Source organism: Crocodylus porosus, unplaced genomic scaffold (genome assembly GCF_001723895.1).
Source record: "Crocodylus porosus isolate Cpor-Errol unplaced genomic scaffold, CroPor_comp1, whole genome shotgun sequence".
NCBI lineage: Eukaryota > Metazoa > Chordata > Crocodylia > Crocodylidae > Crocodylus > Crocodylus porosus.
The window spans coordinates 207,981,190-208,002,935 of NW_017728886.1; the positions used below are offsets into that span (position 1 = coordinate 207,981,190).

General features: G+C 41.5%; 1 protein-coding gene across 1 annotated transcript in view; it reads right to left on the reverse strand.

The window, feature by feature from the left end:
* Positions 1-3,699: 3,699 nt before the first annotated feature.
* GGH (gamma-glutamyl hydrolase) overlaps positions 3,700-21,746 on the reverse strand; it is a 27,906-nt gene continuing 9,859 nt past the window's right edge. Inside the window, exons 2-10 of the mRNA XM_019543329.1 lie at positions 21,310-21,583; positions 19,413-19,524; positions 14,289-14,339; positions 13,485-13,569; positions 9,490-9,628; positions 8,498-8,604; positions 8,315-8,405; positions 6,838-6,975; positions 3,700-4,180 (exon numbers count right to left, since the gene is read on the reverse strand). Coding sequence (XP_019398874.1) covers positions 4,059-4,180; positions 6,838-6,975; positions 8,315-8,405; positions 8,498-8,604; positions 9,490-9,628; positions 13,485-13,569; positions 14,289-14,339; positions 19,413-19,524; positions 21,310-21,583 — 1,119 coding nt within the window. The 3' untranslated portion in view covers positions 3,700-4,058. The remainder of the gene's footprint in view (positions 4,181-6,837; positions 6,976-8,314; positions 8,406-8,497; positions 8,605-9,489; positions 9,629-13,484; positions 13,570-14,288; positions 14,340-19,412; positions 19,525-21,309; positions 21,584-21,746) is intronic.

The following is a 21,746-nucleotide window of genomic DNA, read 5'->3' on the forward strand; positions in this document are numbered from 1 at the left end:
CTTGTGCCAACTCGGCGAACCTCGAGGGCGGCTAAGAGCTACCTCAATCCCGCCCCACAAGCCGCGCGCTCGCACAACTCCGCAAAGCCCGCGGCTCCCCTAAGCGGTGCCGGAGCCACTAGCCCGGCATTTCGCCACATGAACAACATAAAAAAGTACAAAACTGCTTAGATAAGTTTTATTTCAAGTATTAAAGGAAATCATTAACATTATCACTTCAGTGAAGTAAGGCTTACACAGTACAACAAGAAACATTAACTTACATATTTGTGAATAATCTCTTCCATGTTATATATTAGACAAAATTCTTTGGGTAGATGGGATATCTTTTATTAAACCAAAAAAATAGTTGGAAAAATTTGTTCTTCACAAGCTTTTGGGCACAAGCCTCCTTCTTCAGGCATGGGAAGAGTCTGCTGTTGTTTTGTGTTCTCCTGGATGGAACAGAAGCCAATATGCAAAATGCATGTCTGGGAAAATGCAAATGTGTGGCACTGAGGATCAGAGGCCATGGGAGACAATAGGTGTGAGACAGGTGGCAAAGGGAAAAGGGGGGCAGTGTTGACCTGGTGACAGAATGTAGCTGGTAAAATGTAGAGTGGTTACCTAGGGTTATCAGATAGCAGGCAGCTTATAGTGTGTCATAAATCCAATTAGTGCATGATTTATGGCGCACAGTTGGTCTAAAAAAAGATATTACATTTGCCCAAAGAAGCTTGTCTACCTATGTCCTTAGACCAACACGACGACAACCAATACCCCCAAAACATATTATATTGCATACAATACATCCCTTCTTACCACCACTAAACTTAACAAGAATCCCAAATTCAGGACTAGTCCCTGTATAAGGGCGGCATCTTCCATCGCTTAATCAGGTCAATGTCCCTGAGAATTTTGCTTGTGTAAGAACTGCAGGATTTGGCCCTTAGCTTGTAAGCAACTTAGCTGCTCTGCCTGCTCGCAGATAGAGGATCCGATTCCATCTCTCCTCTCCCCAGTGTATGTCAGGAATAATTCTAATACAATCAATTTATACTGTCATATTTGTGTAAGAAATCAGACCCATATTGCAGATTCAGAATATAACACAGAACTATAGCAAACTGAACTGGGCTAGACAAGCAATTGCAGAAGTAACCTACAATGTCCCACATAAATTCAATTTCTCTCCCTTTGACAGTAACACTCAGAAATTGTGAAATACAGGCTTTGAGTTTCAGACCCAAGCCACACTCAAATAGCTGCTTTTGCTTTGTGGCTAGCCCTATCTAATTGTAACTAGCAAAAAGTCTTCCACCAGCTTGAATGACCTGAGAAATGTATTGCATGCATTTCAGATTTGGTACTTCGGAATGCAGTATATTCACTTCCAATTCTGGAGACCTGAGTGTCAAAACCTGTATTTTTTCATACTCAAAATTCCCTCAGACATCAGTGGAAGTTTACAGCCTGACTAATGAAAGAGAAATATGTGCAATTGTCTCATTTGAATTCTCATGTGGATCTAGCAAAGAAATACCCACATTTTTTCAGTAATTGAGACCATCCACTTAATTTAAAGAAGTGTGTTGCAAGGCTAAACAAAAAGAGAAAGAGATTACACTGCAGTAAATTCAACAGTAAGCATTTGCAGTGCTGACTTCATATAGTCACCATTATGTAAAGTATCACATGACCCTGTTTTAAAAAGAAGAGTAAAACTCTGGCCCTTCTGTCCTCAATGACCAAACTTTTGAAATTTGGAATTCACTCAATAGCGAAAAAAAAAAAAAAAAGTTAAATTACTCATGATGGCATTGTTAAAGGAAGGACTACTCAGTCCTTTAAAAAGCAAATTGAGGGCCTAATCCAAAGATCTGCCCATTGATTACAGTGGGCTTCCTGATTGGATTCTCAAAGAAGGTATGAAAATGTATTTGAAGTTGGGAGTGGAAAGTTAATCAGTGGGTGTGTCTACACATGCACCCTTAAGGTGACTTAAGGCAATTATCATTGTATTAGTCGCCATAGTTAAGGCGCATTAAGGATGGGTCTACACGTGCCCATCCTTAATGTGCCTTAAATATGGCAATTTAGGGAGATCTGGCACTAAATCTGATACCTATAGAAAGCAGGTGCGAGTAGTAGAGACACTGTACCCCATGTGTAAACACAGTACGGCACCTTAATACTATGTCTGTTGTGCCAGCTGCAACATGGGCAGGGGGCTTGGTGCCCAGCTTTCCTAGGCTGAGCCAAACAGAGCCCCCAGGAGTGTCCTGCCAGCAGAGAAGCTGGGTGCTTGCCAAGGACAGAGCCAGCTGGAGCAGGAAAAACCTGCCACGAGTGTTAGGGTCAGACGCAGACCCAGTCTGCTTGCTGTCTCAGGCAGGAGCCCCAGCGCCAACTTCTAAAGGTGCCTAAATCCCAGGCAGGCAGTGAGGCACCCCACCACTACAGGGGCTGCATTTTCTGGCCAGCAAACCCATGCCTCTCCCCCAGGACAGGAGAGATGCTAGTGGCTGCAAAAGTACCCACCATTTTTACTTCCTGGCACTGCCACTCATCTGCTGGGGAGGGAGGACCAGCGGGAGTGGATTAGAGCAGGGCTGCGAGGGGAACCGTCTAGAGTGTTAACAAGGGCAGGCTGCAAAGCCATGTTAAGGTGCCTTAAGGTGACCACATGTAGACAGGCACCTAAACTGCCTTAATGTGCCTTAGGGTGAGGCACATTAAGTTTAGACACATGTAAATTCACACATAGACATGCCCAGTGTTCTGTAACATAGGCCCTCCAAACTAGTTTATTTTATCTGTTAGCTATGCCTTGACTATGCTGCATTTTCCCCAATACGTAAGGCTACAATGGCACAAGCTACCCAAAAAGAGATGCCCAATACAATTCCATAAATAGGATACTACATGACCTTTTTATCTCTTTCTGCAACAACACTTTCCTATTATTTTGTCATTGTTTCTAAGGACAGACTGGGTACTTTGCTGAGGAGTTGTCTAATTAGCTTTGCACTAAACATCACAGTATCTACACATGCAGCTCTTAGGCCTATTAGGCCGCAGGAAACTAATAAACTCTGCAGCAGGGAGTTTTTCCATAAGGACGAGTACTATCCAGTTAATAAAAGTACTATCCTGCTGTGGAGTTTTTTGGTGTACTGCAATCCACGTGTAGATGCTGATATTCAAACAGCACACCTGCGAGCAATAAACTCCAACACATTATATGCTGGAGTTTGTTTCATCAAATTAATAACGCATGCAGGTGTGCCCACTGTGTTGTCTGCCAAGAGTTTGGTTATGCAGACACACTTACATCAAGTTCCAAATGAAATGACTGTTTCATTTTTAAAATTTCATATTCTTTCCAAAACAGAATTATACTGAAATATGTATTTAAAACTAAATATGTTACACTGATAGATTCCACCATATTTTGCAGAAGTAAACTAATTTGAAATATATGTGAGCGGAATATTGCAAAATGTTTAATTAACACCGATGCTCGATTAATCAAGTCTGCTGGAGTGTGGCAATTATTGTGCTCCAGCATCCTCCCACATCTCATGTACCAGTGTCCCTGTGCTTCAAAATGGTAGTGGGGGTATCTGAACTAAAGCTTGTCAAACGAGCTTCATTTCAAGCAGCTCTGCCACCATTTTGAAGTACAGGAGCACTAATGCACAAGGCGGTGGGGCGCTTTAATTAAAGTGGCTCTTGGAGCTACACCATTAATTAAAGCGCCACCTCCCACCCCCAGAGCACATGTTAAAATTCCCCCTGATTCTTTCAATGTATAATTAAATTGCCTCCTCTGGAGGTAAAATACATTCCTCTGTAGTGTGTTTGAAAATGTGATCCATCATAATTATTTTATCACTGAATGTAAATTTTTAAATTAATAGTTCAACCCTACAAAGACAACACAAGATAAATCATTGTAAGGTAATGTAAGACACTCAGGCCTTCTGTCATTTGCAATGCATAACATCTGCTTAATTATGAAACAGGAAGAAACAACTCTATTCACAAATAGCTATCCTGTACCTTTGAGGAGACATTCAATCAAAAAAAAAGGCTTGCTGAAAGACAGAAAATCCTCCAGTAAAAACTGGGCTATAATTGTAAATCAATGCTTTGGTTTCTTCTTTTTTACTGGAAAAATGGTGCAGGCTCTTCCGGGCTGTAAAATATTTTAAAAGTACAGGCTTATTCCACTGCCATCATCTATGACAGCTCCTAGTACTGTCAGTTATTCCATGTAGAATGAGCATAAAGAACTTTATAATAATGGTTGTTTTTTGTGGAAAAAAATATATTGGGATACCGTTCTCTGGTAAAAGGGTTGCTTTATCATCATGGGAGACAGTGTAAGTTACTAAAAGCAGTAGCTGGTGCTAAAAATTGATTCATGCAGCACTGGAGTCACCCACACCAGCAGATTTAAGATGTTTGCATACTAGTCTACTATAAAATTGAAAAGTTGATATGGACTGTATTGGTAAGAAAAACAAAAGCCTTCCAAATTCACTGTTTCATTTCTGGAACTTCACACAGGAAAAAATTAACAGGAAACAGTAAGAAATAACACTGGTTAAAAGTAAACATATCTCAGCAGACCAGTTTGGTTATTAAAAGCTCAGAAGTTCTGAGTATAATTCTCCATCAGTTAGAAATTATTTTCAGTCTTATCGCATATTTCATTTCATTGTGTGGAGGAAATAGGTAAGAGAGGTTCTAATCAGTACAAACTAAATAAAATACAACCCAAAGACAGTGAAACACTGAGGTAACCCACCCTGAAGACCTCTTTATAATCTGCACGGAACTTTACAAGATAGTTGCAATAATGCTGTAGAGAGTTTTGAAGGATTAACTAACATAGACAGCTGCGTCTACGTATGGGTGAATGTGCTTTTCCTACTGCACATTAAATTTAGTACTTCCAATATGAGGTAATAAATACATGCACATTAGGCTGTGCTAATACAAAGAGGGCAAACACATGCTTTTTAGGTGATGCTTAATGTGCAGTAGCCTATTCTACTGTGCATTAGAGTATTAGCATGGTTTTTTATGTGCTGCTTTAATGCACTACAGAATAGGCTACTGTGCATTAAAGTGCACACATATATGCACCTGATGAGATCTTGCAATTCAGGAAAAGAGATAGAAACCTATAAAGGTTGGAGTGCAATGCTGCAAGTGAGGACAAAAAAGGACTCATCTTTTTTGCCAAGTTGTTTTCTTTTTCTATCCCCCTTTTGAGTCGCACTGAAAACCCTGATAAAGCAAAATAAAGGAAGCTTGTAGAAATTCTGAATGGGAAATTTTATCTCATTTTGCCATGGGCAAAGTAGTGACACTACAACATGAATAGAAGCCTAGTCAGTGAAAGAACAAAATTTTAATACTGATATTTGTTACTCTGTCCCCCTGTCAACTTTCCTGTTAACTGTTTTCTGTTTCTAATGAGAATATGTCATTCAGAAAGATTTTAGAGACGAAACTGGCCAAGCTCAATTAATTTATTGATTGTGGTCTTTGTGGTCCTAATCCATCAGCAAGTCATAATCCTGAGCATTACCCATCAAATGGAGCAGTGGGCGCATCTACACGTGCACATTAATGCACAGCAATTTCTCAGTTGTCTAATAAGAGGTATCATTTCTGGACCAAGAGTTCTAGGCTTTTGCATTAATTTTTGTCTCAGACCAGCATGGCTACCAAATACATCCCAGCAATAAACTCTGACACATATCACACCAGTGTTTATTGCTCACAGGCACACATCTGCACGTGAACCCAGGATTGCAGATTGCAGTTGAGCTAGGGCTGAACAGCCTCAGCTGGAAGGGAACCTGGGGGGTCAGCCTGCCAGCCTGGGGTTGCTTCCCCCAGCTCGACATGCTGTGGAGGGGCTGACTGGGACACAAGGGTACTTTAGTGCCGGGCTAGCCAGCAGGCAGCCCCAACACTGAAGCACCCTTATGCCCCAGCCAGCTGGGGCAACATCTACACGTGCACTGCTGCCAAGTTTTTTACTCCACTTCATGATATTACTTACAATAGAGGTGCATGTGTAGATGCTGAGATGTTTATTGCCAGCTAATTATTCTCCCATGCAGCTAATTAGTGCAGTTATTCTCACAATAAACTGTACAGTAAACATCTCGTGTAGATGCACCCAGTATGTGCTACAGTGTCTGCAGTGACTGGAATGGAGCAAACTCAATACACCTATATTTATATTCCAGTTGTTTGCAGCAAACACACCAGCATATTTAAAATACTATACAAATTTTACAGAACAGATCCTTGCAGTTTACCATGTTCTGAACAAATCATTTCAGAAGCTCATCAAAATCCAAAGATCTTACATTCTCCAGATGCTGGTTCACATTACACAGTTGCTAAGCAGCCATATAACCATCTTATATAATGTCTTTTTGATATGTTCTTATATTGAAAAGCTTTCTGGGAAAGAGGTTTATTGTTATTCAACCTAGTTTAACTACAGAACAGTTTAAAATACCAAGGACCTGACCAACAACACTAGCTATTGAAAGTTCATCACCTTCCATCGGAAGGTTTCACTTCTGATATTACATTTTGCTAAGTTAAGGTGTTCCTTATTTTATAAGCCTATAAATTTTGCATAATAAGCTTCTCAGGGATCAGTAAGAGGTACAAAATTTTGAAAAGGAACTCATTTTTCCTTCAAATAAAGTTCCACTATTGTAACTCCCAAAAACCAATGATGTAAGATGTGTGTCCATATGTGTGTGTGTGTGTGTCCATATGTGTGTACACATATATCCCCCTCATCAAACTTCTTACCTTCATTAACAAAGAACTCAGCTGTATAATATGCTGCTTTCACAGCTGATGGGGAATGTGGTATTCCTGATGAGTTGTACCATTCAAAAGGATTTTTCTCTGGATGCCACTGAACACCATAAATGGGATATTTAAATGCTGTAGAAAAAAAATTTCCAACAACACAGGTGAACAAAATGTATGCCTTTACTTAAGAGGTATGTGGATACCTTTATTAAGATGAACAAGAAGGTTTGGAGAAATATCACTTATATTTAATGGCTTCTATAATGGGAAAAAGGTCAAAAAGAGCAAGTTGGATCTCTGTCATAAAAATTCATTCATGCTTCAAAATTCATAATAAGCCCATTGTTTAGAACAACATTTAGCTGCAGTGTTGTAAACAGTTTCATTTCAGAAAAAAATGTAACATGGCAAGCAATTACTGTGTGCAAGCAGCCCACAGCAGTTACAATTGAATATATAATGTATGTAATACCACATACATTATTTGCTGTATAGGTTTTAGCAGAATAATAAGAAAATTTCTCTCTAGGATTCTCTAGTGCATGAGTGCCATGTAATCTGGCCCAAGGACCCATGTAATCTAGTTCATGGAATCTCCCCTGAGGTCTAGAAATTTGGTGGTGGGTAAGCAGTGGCAATTAACATTACCACCACTCCCATGCCAAATTTCCAAACCCTATATGCTTGGATTGGCTCCAACTGGACCAGCCCTGCAAGGCTGCATCAGACCCTGGCCCCAAGCGGCTATATTGGTCCTGGCTGGGCTGTTTCCACACAGCTTGATGGGGCCCCAGCTGAGTCAGCACTACACTCTGGATCAGACCCATGGACTGGATCCAACCTATGGACAGACCTGGCAATGCTCATCTGGCCCACAGGCTGAAAAAGTTACACACCATTGCTCTAGTGAACTGACACACATATTAATGAAGTTAAATATGCCATGTGAAAGTGTAAGTAATGCAGAAGCCTCTTAGATGTCAGAAGTTACCAGCTTTTAGACGTTATCAGCGCTACTGACAAAGTTGTCAAGGACACTGTTGATATCTCTACCATAAATGGTGCTCCTTGTACTGCAGGCACAGATAAAGAGTGAAGCAGGGAGAGGCAGTATCAGCAGCCTGGCAACAGGTAAATGCACATTGTACTGTATAGGAATTAAGCTGGAGTAGCGTATATCTTGTTTCACAACACGGAAAATATTCTAGTGCTTAAATACGCTGCCTTATCTGGAAGGGGAGCAAGAGGTGAGAAGTAAAAATACTTATGTTCAGAGGCATGCATGTCAAAAAATAAGCTCTCTCTCCAGACAGAGTACATTCCAGTCACTCAAAAGGTAAACGGTGCTGAAACATTTATTAGTGCAACAATTAACTTGTATTATAAATTAGAAAAACTGCCATCCTACTCAGGCAATCCACAACTCTTCCCTCTCCCCTGAAACCAACTTTATTAGCATTTCAATCATTACCTTCCATTGTTGATATAAACTCCACTTCATTGTGCATGTTGGTTGTCAGAACCTTATAGAATTTCCATAGTTTACTATTCGCTGTGAAATTCTGCAGCAAAAATGTTACAGAAATTTTAATTATTATTTCTAAATTTCACAGAGGAAACTTATTTGGGTTCACTAAACAAGACAATCAAATACCTGTTTGGAAAGACTCCAGTTGTGAAAGTTTGCTGTCAAAGGCTCAGTAGCAAGATGTCGTAACAACTCATCTGGGAAATTCTTGAATAACCTGCTATCTTTTGCATCTTATACCAAAAAGACAAAGACATGTTTTCAATTACCTTACTGACAAGAGCTGGATTATCTTTATCAGGTGGGATACAATATTAATAAATACTGGCGAAACTTATTCTGAATCCTTGTAATCCCATTCTTTCATGAAACTAAGTTAGTTAAGAAGCCCGACATAAAGATGCCCCCACATGAAAGTCTGTACTACTACTTCATCAGCATTTGTGCTTACTGTTTTCACTAGGGTACATGCTGCAACCCTCACACACTGCAGGTTTTGTTTTGTGAACAGCAACGCAATACAATTTGACCCAATGACTGACTGATGGCAATCAATGGGGCAACACTGATTATTTCATGACAAGAAGTCACAGAAAATGTCATTAAGGCCAAGCTTTTCCCATCTTTATGCTGAGTTTGCATACACCTGAGTCTGCAAATAGCCCCAATACCCTGTGCTATAACACCAAAGAAAAGAGTGCTCCAGTTCACAATTACACATGATTCTTGCAGCCAAGTTCTAATCTGTCCTCAAAATTTGAAGGTGGTCACACTACAATTTGTGACTCAAAGAGAGGGTCAGAGCCAAATACTGAATTCAGGACCATAGTTCCCTGAAGCTCAAGGGTTTTCAAAACCACAATTTTTGTTTGTATCGCAATTTAACTCTTATTACCTTCAAACTGCTTGTTTCTCCTCAAATCTAGCAGATATATAATGTTATTAGCTTACCATTAATAGTAACAAACCTGACAGCGTTAAAAGTTGATAGTTGGTGACAGAACAAATCACTTGTTCCAAAACCTCAACCCCCAAACAAGAAAAAAAAAAATCTGAGAAGTTCTGCAAAGATTTCTGTGCATTTCAAATGACAGCAGGAACATAAGAGGATGGTTCACCTGAAGTAAAGTTCAGTGGGAGTGCAACACCTGTAGTATTAGTCTGAACAAGTAAAATCTTTCCACTGGTGAGGTATGTAAGCTCTTCAAATCCGAGGCAAGTTCCCCATACAGGAAAATAGTCTCCCTTGTCATTAGCCTTTAAAACAAGAGGGGTTGGGGGAGGAGAGGGAAACGGTCTTAAAGCAGGTCCACACATAATGTGGGCATACGCACAAGTTGCTGGAACTTAATCTTATGATTGTTTTAGACATGAAAACAGTTTAGAAGTGAGGAAACTCCTAAAAATAAGGCAAGCCCAGCAGAAAATCCTATTAAAATAAATACTTTATTTGTATGGGAATGATTTCAGCAGCAACTAGCCTCTTATGCTTGTAGAGTTAGTAATTTTAGGCTTCAGGTACCTGAAGGAGAAATCTGGACTTTAAATAATATGAGAGAGAAAGTTGCACTTATTTAAAAAAAAAACCACAATTAAATTAACGTAACATTTGTTTTAAAAGCAAAACCACAGGAAGGAAAGAATGAAACACATTAAGAAAAAAAAACAGAATAAAATCCCAGTTTTGTCACTTAACTATATAACTCGGAGAGAAAATCCAGACAGCAAGAATTTGGTATTTTTTATTTTACTGCTCTTCTGGCCACAAGTAAACTTTAAACTGGTTTATCTCCAGAACAGTACTTTTTTGTGAGGGCCGACTATACTTTCTTAAGTTGTTTCTAAAACAATTTCACTTCTGGGTTACAATCCAGCTTAAAAAGATGCTGTTCTTTTGACATTTAGAATGGAGCTATTACCTCAGTATAACTAGACACTACAACAGAAAAGGTCCAGTGGTATTATAGGGTCTCTTTTATATGCTATGCATGATTTAAAGGTATACGGCTCTGACCTTCCTTGGTGAAAATGAGAAGTAACTCCGTCAAAGGAGTTATACTGATGGAAGTGAAACTATAATCAAGCCCCTACCTTAAAGTCCCTTATTTTTCCTTTATTTAAATAAACATGCTGGAGTAGACATATATTTATGAGTGTCAAAGACTGCAATTTTTAAGCTAAAGAAAAAAAGTACTGAATTTCTTCTCATTAAAGCCAATGTTAAAACATTGGATTTAGGACTTATATACACATTTGAAAATACAGCAAGAATTTCTCACTGTGAACTTGATAAGGCAAGAAGGAAAAGACATCCACATGAACTTAAATAACAGTACAGTATAAAATTCCAGGCATCTCAATACATGCTAATATGCTCTTGACTTTTTATAGCTAACTATACCTATAAAATGTATTAGTATTTTATGGTACTAATTAAGTTTCAAAAGATGCAGTTTAGAGTACACAACAACTAGGAGTAAGATAAGTAAAACATATGAGTAAGGATTGTCTATAAAGAAGTGAAAATTACTTTCTACATTTTCAATTATCTTAATACATATACAATTGCTAATAAGATTTTTCTCAAAAACTGAGTAAAAAGTGATGTCAAAAGCAACTGAGCTGCTGCAGTATTAATGGTATTTCATTACAGGCATTATTAGTAATAAGGATTGCCCTGCCAAAAACTTCGGCTCCAATTCTGCACACTTATACGTATGCTAAACTTTCTAAATGGTATTTAGAAAAGTAAGCATGCTCAGTGGGAAGCTGTCTAGGCAAGCCAGTTAGAAATGCTGAGAAGACAGGTATGTCTAACTCTCACTCTCTCAGGGACTAATATCAGGCTGGAAGGAGGTAACTGTTTCCACTTAAGATTCAGTTATTACCACTTCTTGGATTTTAGTATCTAAGTAGCATCAGCTCTTCTTTCAAAGGATAGCAAGAGGAAGAGTAAGTGGTGGTGGAAGTGGTGTTCCTTTTTTCTCCAAAAGTCCAATGCTTCAGACATTCCCCTAAGATGTGAGAGCTCCCAGTTTAATATTCTCTGACTAAGAGAGTTTCAACCCCATCTCTCAACTCTCTAACCATCAGGTTATAAAGTTTCCTGAGGGGCTTATACTTCTCTCAACCTCTCCTGCTGAAGCAGTTATACTCTGAATGAAATAATTAAATGTTCACTGGGCCAGAAAGAAAGTTGTTAGAGCATTCACCCAGGAGACCGGGCTTTCAGATCCTGCTCCAACAGTTATATAAATATTTCACATGAAGTGGAAGAACTTGGGGGAATGTTTGAAGCATTGGACTTTTGGAGAAAAAGGGAACACCGCTTCCACCACCACTTACTCTTCCTCTTGCTATCCTTTGAAAGAAGAACTGATGCTACTTAGATACTTAAATCCAAGAAGTGGTAATAACTGAATCTTAAGTGGAAACAGTTACCTCCTTCCAGCCTGATATCAGTCCCTGAGAGAGTGAGAATTAGGCATACCTGTCTCCTCAGCATTTCCAACTGGCTTGCCTAGACAGCTTCCCACTGAGCATGCTTACTTTTCTAAATACTATTTAGAAAGTTTAGCATATGTATAAGTATGCAGAAACAGAGACAGTCCTACGCAAGAATACATCATTAGAGCACAGGTTTGGGCAGTGGGAAATGTAAATCTGAACAGCAATAGCAGAGGAAGAATTATAAATCTGGGTTTTCCCTAATTGAGAGTGCCCTAATGACTGGGTTACTGCTCTGTTTATATCTCCCAGACACCATAGGTGATCAACACAGAGAAGCCTATTTTGTGAGTCCTTTGGGGTCAGTATGAACTAGATACCTGGCTGCTAAGTGATGTCAGCACAGTTTTGTCAGTTAGGTGCATGCTTAATAGCAAACATGTAGTTGCCTGGGGACTTCAGCAGTGTTGAGGGGCTTTAGGCCCCTACAAGTTAAGTAGCTGCTAAGCCGCACTCTGTGACACAGTGGGTGCATCTATACAAGATGCTTTACTGCACAGCAGACTAATTTGCTACACAGTAAAGCATCACCATCTACACAGGTGCGGCAATTAGGGTGCAGTAGACTAATTTACTGCACTGGCAGATAACACTTATATCTGACAGGACTATCTGGCAGCGCAGTATATTACTGCACTTAAATGCTAAACGCACATGTAGACAGTGGTGTTAGAATTAGTTTACTCCAGCTCAAATTGAGTCAGAGTATACTCAGTCATATTAACTGCAAGTGTAGATGCACCCAGTGACTGTGTTCCAGGGCTGCTGTCTCAACTGTAAGTTATAGAAGTATTTATTGTAAACTGTTGCTCTATGATATAGCACTAGTTTACAAAGTATATCTATTAAAATGTGTTTCCTAACCTAACTTTGCATAAATTCTAGTCAAGATTTAATCAAAGAGATTGGCAGTAGACCTGTTCAGGACCTCTCTGAATTGTCTACTCCATATAATTGCCAGGCTTGAGTGTGGGAGCACTCAAAACTAAGGGGTCAAGGCTTGTTTTTCTGCAGCTGATTGTTCCTGAGTTCAGCAGAGAAGTGGCACAGACATGATATAATGGTACCTGATTTTCAGAAAGTACTGAACTCACTCTGACTTTTAAGATGTTTGGTCTGAGGTAACATAGAAAAGGAGTAACAAGTATTTCTGTTTTACAAAATATAAACTGTTCCAAAGAAATAACAAGCAAGATGGAATAAGTTTAGGAAAAGAGGGTGAATAAGATCCTTCTTAGAAATAAAGTTCTGTAGAAAAAGAAGTCAACAGCTGGTTTCCCTAAAACTAGGAAAAGAGACCCCAAACTCTAAAGTTCAGATTCAAATTTTGTGGTGTCTGAAGTTATTTGGTTCAGATTTGCATGTTAATAAATTACTACATGATTTGCTATACAAACACTGATAGCCAGCTGCTTATTAATAGATGCAATAATCGTTTCTCAGCCTCTTGTAGGGTAAGATCAAGTGTACCATAGTATAGTAGAGTAGTAGTAATACTACTATAATATTATTATTTTCTATTCCAGCTGGAAATTGTCCAAATGCGAGTCACTTTGGTCTCTAAACATGCACAATAATCAGAATGGATCTTCCAAAACATGGTTACCTCTAGTGCTTTGTTGTAAAATTTCCGAGCAATACTGGAATATTGTGAAGTCTTAAGTTTCACACCACCTCCTGGAAAGAGCACCCTGAAAAAGAACGTCCAGTGGTTTTGTTAGTAATAACGAATACCTGCATTGACTACAGTATTTGAGTACATTATAAGCAAAAGGTGAGAAGGTCTGATAGGTGAATTCTGAGACCTAATAATATTAACAGGGGCAAATATCAGATTTGCTACCAGGCCACAAGAAGAGGAATGACAACATGAAGAGGGTTGGAAAAGGATACTGAGGAGGCATGAGGAGAGGAGAGAAGCAGCAAATAGAGTGAAACAGCTTTGGCAAATGGAAGGAATTCACTTGAAAATGGGTAGTGACAAAATAAGAAAAAATGGAAAGTAGGCAGCTGTAGATGTAAAATACAAAGCCAAAATTGCCATTCAGATACTATTCATGTCAGCGTGAAAATGGACAAAAAGAAGTACCAGGTTAGAACTTTGTAATCAGACAGGTATCTGACCAATAAGCACTTCCTAAAGAGCAGGATAAAAGAAAAAAAATAACTTCCTGTCTTAGCACAGGCATGTATATGGGGAATACTCAGCAAAACTGTAAAAAACAACAAAAAAAATAATAAAAAGAACTGAATAGCACTTCCAACTAAGAAAAATAAAATGTATGAACTTTGAATTTCTGATAGAAAAGAAGAAGGACTTAAACGTATACCAGTGTCTCTAATATTGTGAAATGTCTTTAAAACAGATGATAACACATACTTTAATAGGAGACCGATGTTCAACACTTACCCATTTATAGACTGAAAAATCCTATCATACTCTTCATCTGAACAATTTAATCTGAAATACCAACAAATACAATTATTGTTACTGTCTACAACGAATTCATTTCTCCATGAAAATACCAAATGTGCTTACTGGCAACCATTTGCAATTGGCACAGAATTAGTCAAACAGGAAGTATACAAAGAAAAATGGAAAGAGAAAAAAAAATCAACCTTGTCACTAAAAGCCCAGTTCTGCCAGGCTTACTCATTGGGTGCATTTACACGTGACACTATGTTGCTGTAGCGACACGCTACGGCAACATAGTATTGGCAGGCACAAACTGTGACACCACAGCTACATTACCATAGTGATGCGCTCCCTCAGTATAGCGCATCGCTACGATGACATAGGGACTAAAAATAATCATGTGCCGCTGGCTGTTACTGCACTGTCATTTAGTAGCTCCAAAAGGAAGTACGGGCAGTCCTCCACTTACAACACTTCAAGTTACAACATTTTGCACTTAAAACGTTTATAAATTGACACCCTGTTTCAAGTTTCTGACATCAATTTCAACTTTACAATGCTTGATCTGACACCAAGCCACGCCAGCGAACAAATTCACTGTGTTGCCCACCTCCCTGGAGAACATCTGTCCAAACTTCCTTGGACACTTTCTTTAAGAAAGCAGACAAGACTGCAGAAGAACCTACAGCCAAAACTCCTGAGAAGACTTCAGCCAAGAACACTTCAAAAAGTCCAACCAAGAGCCCCTCAAAAAGTCCATCAAAGTCTCATCACGTAAGTCCTTCCAAATCAATAGGATTGCTATTTACAATATAAATACATTAATGTAGTTTACAGTACTCATCTATAATTGATTGAGTACAAAATTGGGGGTTATTTTTGGTAAAAATAGGGTATCAGGTCTTGGTTCAGGAATGAAATCCCCCATTTATAACATTGTTTCCTATGGGAAAATTGGTTCTGAGTTGCAGCGTTTCGACTTAAGATGTGGTTTTCAAGAACCAATTGTGTCATAAGTCTGAGGACTGCCTGTACTAAATGATGGCACAGTAACAACACTGCTATAGAGGCACATGTAGACATGCCCACTGTTCAAGTACAATCATATCATAGAAAAGTAGGGCTGGAAAGGGACCTTAGGAGATCATCTAGTCATCTTTGTGATCATGCAATTTTATCTGTCCTATGAAGCCCATATGTCAATGGCATTTCAATAGCAAGGGGGGAAGCAGGGAAGGTAGAAGTGGCGGAGGCCTGCCTTTGGACCAAGCTTTGTTAATCTGGCTTGCTACTTACCACAGAATCATAGAAGTAGGGTCGGAAGGGACCTTGTAGATCTTCAAGTCTGAACCCCCTGCCTGGGCAGGAGAAAAAACTGGACTCAAATGAGTCCAGCCAGGTAGGCATCAAGCCTCTTCTTAAAGATCCCCAGGGTAGGAGCCAGCACCACTTCCCTAGGAAGTTGGTTTCAGCTTCTAAATGTGTGCTGACCGCTGGTCTAACCTGCTCTTAAAACCATCTAAAGACAGAGGCTCCACAGCCTCTGTAGGTAGCCTGTTCTAATACTTAACCCCCTTCATAGTAAGAAAGTTCTTTTTACTGTCCAACCTAAATGTCTCTTGTTACAAAGGCTTTCCAGGTGTTTCAGGCCAAATTGGATTGAGCAGCTCTAGATGACAATCAGGTTCTCCAGTGTCAATAAGACTACCAAGCATACCAGGTTTTTCTGAGACTCAAGGATATCAGGGGTCATGGGGATTTCCAGGACTTGACAGGATGGTTTACCTGGAAGGTGGGAGTTCCAGGCTTAGCAGGTACAAAAGGAGTTGCTGGTGAAGTGTTTGGTGCTGAAAGGTACTGATGGTAAGTGGATAAGATGGAGTCTAGCCCTACAGAATTATGACCTGCAGGTGATTCACATTAAGAGCAATGGAAATGTGATTACCAATGCCTGAAAAAGGGGTTCGTTGGTTGCAGTGATCCAGCTCAATTCAACTTTTAAATCAGGGAGAGATGTGACAAAAGGGGCTAAGGGGACTGAGTTCTAGCCTACAGCTCTAGCTGGGAACACTACTGGGGGCTCAGTGTGAACATATGTTGATGTAAATATTTGTAAATAGTTTCAGAAGTAGGACATCTAGATGCCCTTTTCATCAGCGGGACACCTAGGGTGCGATAGGAGTCTGGGCCTGGCAGCAGATTACATAGCCTGTTCTCTCATTGGCTCCCCATGACTGTTTCATGTCTCATTTTATTGGATGAGCGTTGTCCCCAAGTTAATACTAGTTTTGTAACAATTTTGCTGCAAGCGTGACTGACTGCCACATGAGAGAGGGAGCCTCTGAGAAAGTTAGGGAAAGAAAGGGTAGTCTCAGGGAGAACTGAGAGCTGAAGAGAAAGGAATAGTCCCATGGAGGACAGAGCAGAGTCCATGGAAGGATAAAGGGAATTGGGGTGGCATACTAAAAAGTGTTTGTCTGGACCAGAGCCATCTACTGCGCTGTTTTGGGATACTCATCCCCACCTCTCCTCTTTTAAGAAGAAAACACTCCCTTTACCAAGAGCTGACAAAGAAGGAGCTATCTGAAGTAGGAGTGCTTTATGAGTAAAGAACTGACAAGACATATGCCTTCCACATTTACATTCCTTTTTTTTTTAATCTTAGAATATTTCATCTGAAATACTTTGGCTTCGGAGTCAATGAGTTTTTGCCAAATCCAAGGCACAATTGCTGACAGATCTGCCACATGGCCAGGGCTTGCTGGTCTCTGCTTCCCAGGAAAAATGGTCTAGTGGGTCTGGCTTAAGTGGGAAAGAGGATGGGGGATGAAATCCCTAGGAATCCCCTGCAGCTGAGCAAACAGTTCAATGAATTGTGCGCTTTTTTGCAAACTGGAAACTCTAGTTTTCAGTTAACCTTCTTCACAATTTAACCTTTGTGAAAATTTCCCTTTGGCCACTCACCTGTTTCGTTAACACACACTAGATGAAAAAGAAGAGGAAGACCAACATGGCCAGGAAAACTTTGACTATCAAAAGGAATTTTATGTGGGATTCAAACCTGGTTGTAATTTTGTTCTGTAGCAGCAGCAGTACCTGCTGTACTATGTTAATTCATATTAACATAGTAGTCACTATTGTTATTTTACGTTTTTCTGTTGGCTAATAAACAGTGTGGGAAATAATACTGCCTTTGCATATTTATCCAGTATTTGGAATACTCACAAGACACGGAGCTCTGTGTGGCAGTAGTTTCTTAGCCACATTAAGCAATGAACTTTCTCTCAGACATATTAAGACTATTGGCAGTTTCCCATTATACCTGGAGCCCTAGCATTATTTATGTATAAGTGGCACTATACTAGCCTGAAAACTATCAAACATATTTAGCAGACTGCTAAGTCCAAGGTTAAGCAGAAACTTTTAATGCGGAGTATGACAAGGCAATGGGGTGTGCCTGTCCCTTTTAGAAGGCAAGCAGCCTGAAAGACAGCATGCAGGTAGCAGAGGGTGATGGGAAGGGGGCCAGGATAGAGCCATATAGGCCCTGAGCCTGACTTGGACTGGCAATCCAGCCCTGAGAGCCATGCAGTGAGAAGCTCCTGGAAGCAGAGCAGCAGGGCTCCTGAACTGACTGAGAGCAAGCAACTCCACAGGCCTGGGAACAAGAGAAGATACCTGGGGCAGAGAGGGACTTGATTCAAAAGCAGTGCCCTTAGTTTTATGTTAAGCCCAGAGGAGGTTTGGGTGCCTGCCAGAGGGTACAGGTGCTTTTTATTACGGTGCACCAGGGTTTAGCCTTGAGTCCTCATGGGTGCAGGTTCAAGGCGCATTTAGAGAAGCAGTAGCATGGGAGGAGTTAAGAGTGGGGCCCAGCAGTGAGTGTAAGAGCCCAGAGAGTGAGGATCCGAAAATCCACAAGCAAGACCCCGAAAGAGATTGGAAGCAGGATCAGAGAGGAGCTCAGCATGGGCTAAGAGAGAGGTCCAGAAGCCAGGGGTCCAAGGGGGACTGAGCATCGGACCAGGGTCTGAAAGCCCAGGGAGTGGTTGCATGTTGGACCAGGGTTGAAGAGTCCAGACAGAGAGGCTGAAAGGGGATCCAAGGGTGTGAGAGCATCGAGGTAGCCCAGAGAGGGTCTAAGTGGAACGAACCTCAATTGACATCAGTGAGTGATAACACCCGTAAGGCATACAGCATGGTGTAGGAGAGGATGCAGCCACACAATGAACCCGTAAAGCTGCGGGTGTCCTGCTGGGACACGGACAGGGTGAAAGGGCCAATTTTGCATGACGGCTGAACTGAGTAAAACAGGTTCCAGAAGAAACCCAACAGTGATTTCTGCAGCCTCAGGCTTACTCTAAACTCCATAGGCAGCCTCCCTTACACCATCTCTAATAAGAAAAAGCAATGGAGGGTGAGTGTTCAAGCGAGGACTACATTACAGCCTGAGTCAGGCACGAGCTGCATGGCCCCTCCGGGGCATCACAGCTGCCCCTGTGGCCAGGGCCTGCCACAGGGTACTGGTATGCACCAACTCACTCTGAATCTAGCTTCTGTTCCTATAGTTAAAAAAAAGGGTTCACCCTGTGTAATCAATAAGGAAAGCACTCAGTTTATCAGTATACAGTAACAGCTTTGTTATCCGGCACTCACAGGGAATGGAGGGTGCTAGCTAACGAAATATGCCAGTTAACTGAGTGGTCCGAACAGGCGTCTTTGCCTATTTGGGCCATTGCTGTCCCGCGGTGTCTGGGGTGTCACTGCCCCTCCCACCGCGTTGCCACACTTTCCACAGGCCCCATGGGCCCAAAGAGACCGGGGGGGGCCACACAGGCTGCTATGCCCCAGGCCGTGGGGGCTTGGCAGCACAGGCTGCTTTCCCCTGGGCCAGGAGGGCTCTGAGAAACCAGAAATACCACGGTGGGCACTTCCAGTTTCACTTTGCCCTTACATGCCCTTATAAGACGGCATGCCAGTTAACAGAGTTTCCCAGCTTGTAAGGTGCCGGATAACTCAGCTTTTACTGTATATGGTTTCAGCACCTGACAAAATTAGGACTTCAGGGTTTAAAAAAGCCTGGAATTATGACTCAACTACAACTACATGGGACCTTACCTTATTGGCACGACCCGTGCCCCAGCTGATTCTATAAACTTCACGTACGAAGCAGCAATGTAGGACTTTCCATACGTCAAGAACGATGAACGACATTCCTGTGTCAATATCCCTAAGGAATCCAGAAAAAAAAAGATAATATGTGCTTTACAAATAAACATGATCATGTCATTGACTTCTTTGTCTTCATGAGTACAGCCAAACAGATCAAAGAACTACGAACATGGCACTTGTATTAGAGGTGGATGACAGGCAACAGATACTATTTTCTGTGCAGTCCGACATATCTGCTGCAGGCTATTTTTGTGGTGGCGATCAGCATTTTGGAACGTTCCATTTTCACCTTTTTAATGAACTTTTTGTAAGTATAAAATCCATAAACAATGGAGATATTAATTCTGCATCTTAAACTTTAATCATACAAAAATGTACAGAAAAAGACATCTCGAGTTCTCAAATCAATACCCTGCTAGGCTCTATTATTTCAAACACTTAGGTATGTGCTTCATTTTAAGCATGGGAGTAGCCTCCTGGAAATCACAGTTTCTGCGTGGGCACATCTACGTGAGATGCTGACTGTGTAGCAACCAAATAATACTGCGCAGTAGTGTGTCATAGCACTAACAGAGCTAATATGCTATTGTGCAATATTATTAAGCTACTGAGCAGCAGCATGACTAAACAGACATTTGCTGGCACAGCACAGTAACTCCAGTTACTGAGCATTTATTTAGTACTTGATCATGTAAGTGCTAAATAAATGTGCAGTAACCACTGCACAGTAATGTCTCATAGACACTCTGTATCAAGTTATGCAAAACTCTAGAACTCTTGGTTTAGAGATGATACCTTTTATTAGACCAACTAAGAAACTGCAAAAAATTATCTAATAATAATTATGATATTATAATAATAATAATAAAGGATTTTTTGTGGGTTTTTTTTATTTGGTCTAATAAAAAGCTATCACCTCTGAACCAAGAGTTCTAGAGTTTTGCATTTCTTTTCGTCTCAGATCAACAGGGCTACCAAATACACCCGTGTGTCAAGTTAAGCACGTGTGTACTTGCAGGATACGGGTCTTTCACATTGTCTTGATAGTTTCTGAACAGCATCATGCAGATAACAGACTAAAACAGTTCGCTGACCTTTTATCACTCAGTTGGGCAGCTGTATCACATGACTTGCCCTATTATGACTTTGGAAAAAATGCCAGAATCACAGGGTATTTTGAAACTCAATGGGCCATAGCTTTAACTTTGCACAAACTGCTGTAGCTCCATTCATTTCATGCATATCGGCCAGAGATGTGCCTCCCAACCTCTTTCAAGGGGTTTGTCTCCCCCGGATCGTAACAGAAGCGATATTAAAAACACACCAGCACAACCCCAAAGGGAAAAGAAACAGACCAAAAACCTGATGCTGGGTGGGGCTCACTGTTAACTTTAGCTATGGAAAGCAAAAACTGAAAGGCTGCCAGCGGCCAGCTCCTTCACGGGGAACACTTTCTTTTCAACATCAAGAGCTCTTCCTGCCAAAGAGGTGGAAAGCTTTTCTTAACTTTTGGGAATGCTGCCAGCCAGGAACTAAATCCTGGGTGGAGGCTGCCCTTACACCCCATTTCGCAGCAAGAGAGAGGTGGCTGCTGCTGAAGCCCATAACAGGGGCGAGGGGTTCAGACAGCAGGGCCATGGCTCTGTCCTGGCACAGCTAAGCTGGATGCTATGCCGAGGGGGCTGAGCTGGGGGTGGGGGGGAGAAGCTATTCCTTACTTTCGTGACTGGATCCCGCCCTTCCCCGCTGCCTGAACAGGCTGCAGCGCGCCCCCTGGCCTGGGACATGCCCAGGGAGGCTCGCAGCGGCAGAAACAGGCTGCGCCCCTGCCCGCCCTCCTCACCGATGATGGGTCTCTCATTGCTTCTCTCCAGGTGGCCCCGGTACAGAACGGAGGGCAGGACAGCGGCGCAGAGGAGGAGGAGGAGGAGGGAGGGCAGCGAGGCACGCAGCGCACAGAAGCCCGGCATGATCGCGTCTGCCCGCAGCTCCCACCCGCGCCGCGGAGCCCCGCCCCGCCGCGGGGCACCCTGGGAGGTGTAGTCCGGCTGCTGCTCCCCGCGGGGCCTGGGTCCGGGCCTCCACGTGGGTTCCCTGCTCCTTTCCGCCGTCCTCTTCTGTTGGTGCCAAGCCACAGTAGTTCCTCAGGCTGCCAGGGAAGTCATCGGACTAAACCCTTGGTCAGACCCAGAAGTGGGTCACAGGAATAGATTTCATAGACATCAGGGCTGGAAGGGACCTCGGGAGATCATCGAGTCCAGCCCCCTGCCCAAAGGGCAG